Source organism: Micropterus dolomieu, linkage group LG17 (assembly GCF_021292245.1).
Source record: "Micropterus dolomieu isolate WLL.071019.BEF.003 ecotype Adirondacks linkage group LG17, ASM2129224v1, whole genome shotgun sequence".
NCBI classification, from domain to species: Eukaryota; Metazoa; Chordata; class Actinopteri; order Centrarchiformes; family Centrarchidae; genus Micropterus; species Micropterus dolomieu.
Window position 1 is genome coordinate 27,297,523 of NC_060166.1, and position 2,861 is coordinate 27,300,383.

At 40.9% G+C, this 2,861-nt stretch overlaps 1 protein-coding gene across 2 annotated transcripts in view; it reads left to right on the top strand.

Annotated features, from left to right (window-relative positions):
• The window catches only part of pih1d2 (PIH1 domain containing 2), a 4,157-nt gene extending 1,395 nt beyond the window's left edge, over positions 1–2,762 (top strand). The window contains exons 2-5 of one of the 2 annotated variants that reach the window (XM_046074608.1): positions 1,341–1,461; positions 1,567–1,797; positions 1,919–2,205; positions 2,367–2,762. In XM_046074608.1, coding sequence (XP_045930564.1) covers positions 1,341–1,461; positions 1,567–1,797; positions 1,919–2,205; positions 2,367–2,501 — 774 coding nt within the window. In that variant the 3' untranslated portion in view covers positions 2,502–2,762. The remainder of the gene's footprint in view (positions 1–1,340; positions 1,462–1,566; positions 1,798–1,918; positions 2,206–2,366) is intronic. The other variant, XM_046074609.1, reaches the window with a different exon arrangement.
• The last annotated feature ends 99 nt before the right edge of the window (positions 2,763–2,861 follow it).

Sequence of the window (2,861 nt, forward strand, 5' to 3'; positions counted from 1 at the left end):
TTCTTCCTTCGACTTCGGTGTGTTCATGTGCTTTAAGTAAGAATGTGGAAATAACATGGATGCTACTATGAAGATGTGCTGAATTAGCATTATCATTGTCATCCAACTAAAGTTATGCTGAAACAGTTTGAAGCTTTCTGTTAGCCTATAAAGTTATTTTTTGTCCCAGAGTTGTTGCTGCACCAGTAACTTACATTACTGAAACCACTAACATATTGACTTTATTGCAAATGCTGCTAATAAATAACATTCCTCATTAATATAAGTCACTGTACATGGACAGCAAACTAACAGTTATAACCTAATACCATACACGGACAAACATGGCGGCCAACATGGTTAATGGTTAGAAACAATAGGAAAATGGCGAAATCACATAGGCCTATTGCATATACAATATTTGATAATATGTCAATTGCAATATGGTATTATGGTTTTAGGTTAGAACTGTTAGTTTGCTGTTCATATAGAGTAACCTAGATTAATTAGGAAAGTTATTTATTAGCCATATTTGCAGCATAAGCAATATTTTAGTTGTTTCAGGTAATGGTAAGGTAGCCTACTTGATCGGTAACAGCTCTGGAACAAAAGTCATTTTGTAATAGAAAGCTTCAGACTGTTTAAGCATACTTGGATGACAATCACAAACCAACACATCTTTGTAGTGCCGTCCATGTTGTTTCCACATCCCGATTTAAAGCACATGAACACATCGAAGTCTGAATAACGACTTCACAACTCGGGAAATGGGACCATCCCAGGATCACGCGAATGCAACATAACCTCAATACAGGTGTCTGGGCCCCTGGCATTGGCACAAACATGAAATTAAGCCATCATTAATGATATTACTAATCTACACTTTTTTATTAAGTTAAGGTGTCCAATTTGAGAGCTATCAACCTTTTACTTACTCATTTATCTACAGATTATTTTCTGGATTATTCTATAAAAAGCCTGCAAATAGTGAAAAGGGCCTATCTTGAGCTCCCAAAGCCCATTGTAACATCTTCAAATGTCTTGTGTACTCAAAATTATTCCATTCCCTGTCATTGAAAACTCAGAAAAACAGACATATTTCTTAGTGAGCAGCTGAAACTACATTTTTCCTTAACATTTACTCAAATTATGGATTATCGCCATTGTCGCCAGTTCCTTTTCTGTTGATCGAGTATTCACTTAACTTGAATAGTTTCCACTCTACTGTCTACCCCTTCATGCAAAACATCTGCCTTTTACTACACATAGTTAAGCTGCCACACCTGTGCCTGTTTTATAGGTTAGCGACAGGGTGTGTTTTGAAGGTTTTTTGACAGACAGTACATCTGTGTCCTTAACAGGAGCCCAAGAAAGGGTCACTGTACATCAACATATGCAGCTGGAAACGTGTACCTGCACCTCAGGATCCCAGCAGGCCTTTACCCGTGTTTGCAGGAAACCTGGAAACAGACACAAATGGAGGTCACGGTCAAGACAAAGCTGTGTTGCATCAAAAGCGACATAACTGGCCTTTGTGTTACATGATGTAAACAAGACAACTAATAAATTGGTGTTTTTCCTTCGCAGGTGGGTACACTGTGTTGGATGTGGCCTTAAACCCTGCAGTGCTACAGGAAAGTGAAAAAGACAAAACAGAAATCTATATGCTGGTCCTGAGCTTTGCCCAGCAGCAGTATGGGATGAGGTTATCTCAGGAGTACACTATTGTCAGCTGTAGCCCAAAAAGTAACTCCGATGACTTGCACCGCAGGCTTGGGTTTTGGCAGTGGCCTAACACCTCCAAACAACCAGACACAGGTAGAGCAATAAGTCTTGTACCCTGATAAGCTGCTACTAGCCCTGTATTTTCGAGCTATTTTCCTTTTTCTGCTGCAGATGCATCATCGTTCACCTTTAACTAGTTTCTAATAATCCATAGTGTTCCTTTTTACAGCCAGTCAGACCCCAGCTGCCCTTCTGCAGCAGATCTCCTCACTATGCTCAGAGAAACAAGACAAGGACACAGTCGCCCAAATTATCTGTAGACCTGCGGAGCACAAAAAGGAGTTGATCCAGGTCATCTCCACCACATTTGTGCAGCCTCAGAAGCCAGAGTACCAACTTGAGATGAAGACTGATACAGCAGGAGAGCCTCGCAGCGTGGAGTTGACAGTGGAGCTGCCAAGGGTTTGCTCCATGTCAGAGTGCCAGCTGAGAATCTCCAAGGTTAGAGCTTACACACTCCCTTGAACAGTTATAATGAACCACTCTAGAACCCAATGTGAGTCAGTGCGCAGTTGTAGATGTCATAAAAAAATACATAATTGGCCTGTTTCTATGTCTCGTTTGTGAGTCTTACAGAGGGATGAATGTATTTTTCTCTGCAGGATGACGTCTTACTAGAAGTGGAGGATGTCTACTACCTGCTTTTGGAATTCCCAAAAACTGTAAATGAAGACACTGCGTCAGCCATCTTTAACAAGAAGAAACGAAGGCTTACTTTGAGAGTGGATGTTTTCTGACCATTTGCCTTAATGGAGAAACAAATGCACATAGAGGTGATCACTACTGCTGGGAATGGGCTTAAGAAACTGTGAGGCTTGGATGAAAATTCTGATGACTGAGAATACCTCAAAATAAATAACCAAAACAAACTAAATCCCTGCTGTACAATCTGAAAAGCCTTGTGAACACAATATTGTATGTCTCAGACATTCAACTGTCCAACAAACAGTTGTCCTGTAAACTGATCTTTTCCCAAAACCAAAATGTTTTTACAGAAACAAATGTGTCAGTGTGTCCCTTTGTGCTGTGTGGGTTGATGTGCAGCAGTAAACCTAATTTTTAACCCCCCCCCCCCCCCCCCCCCCCCCCACACACCT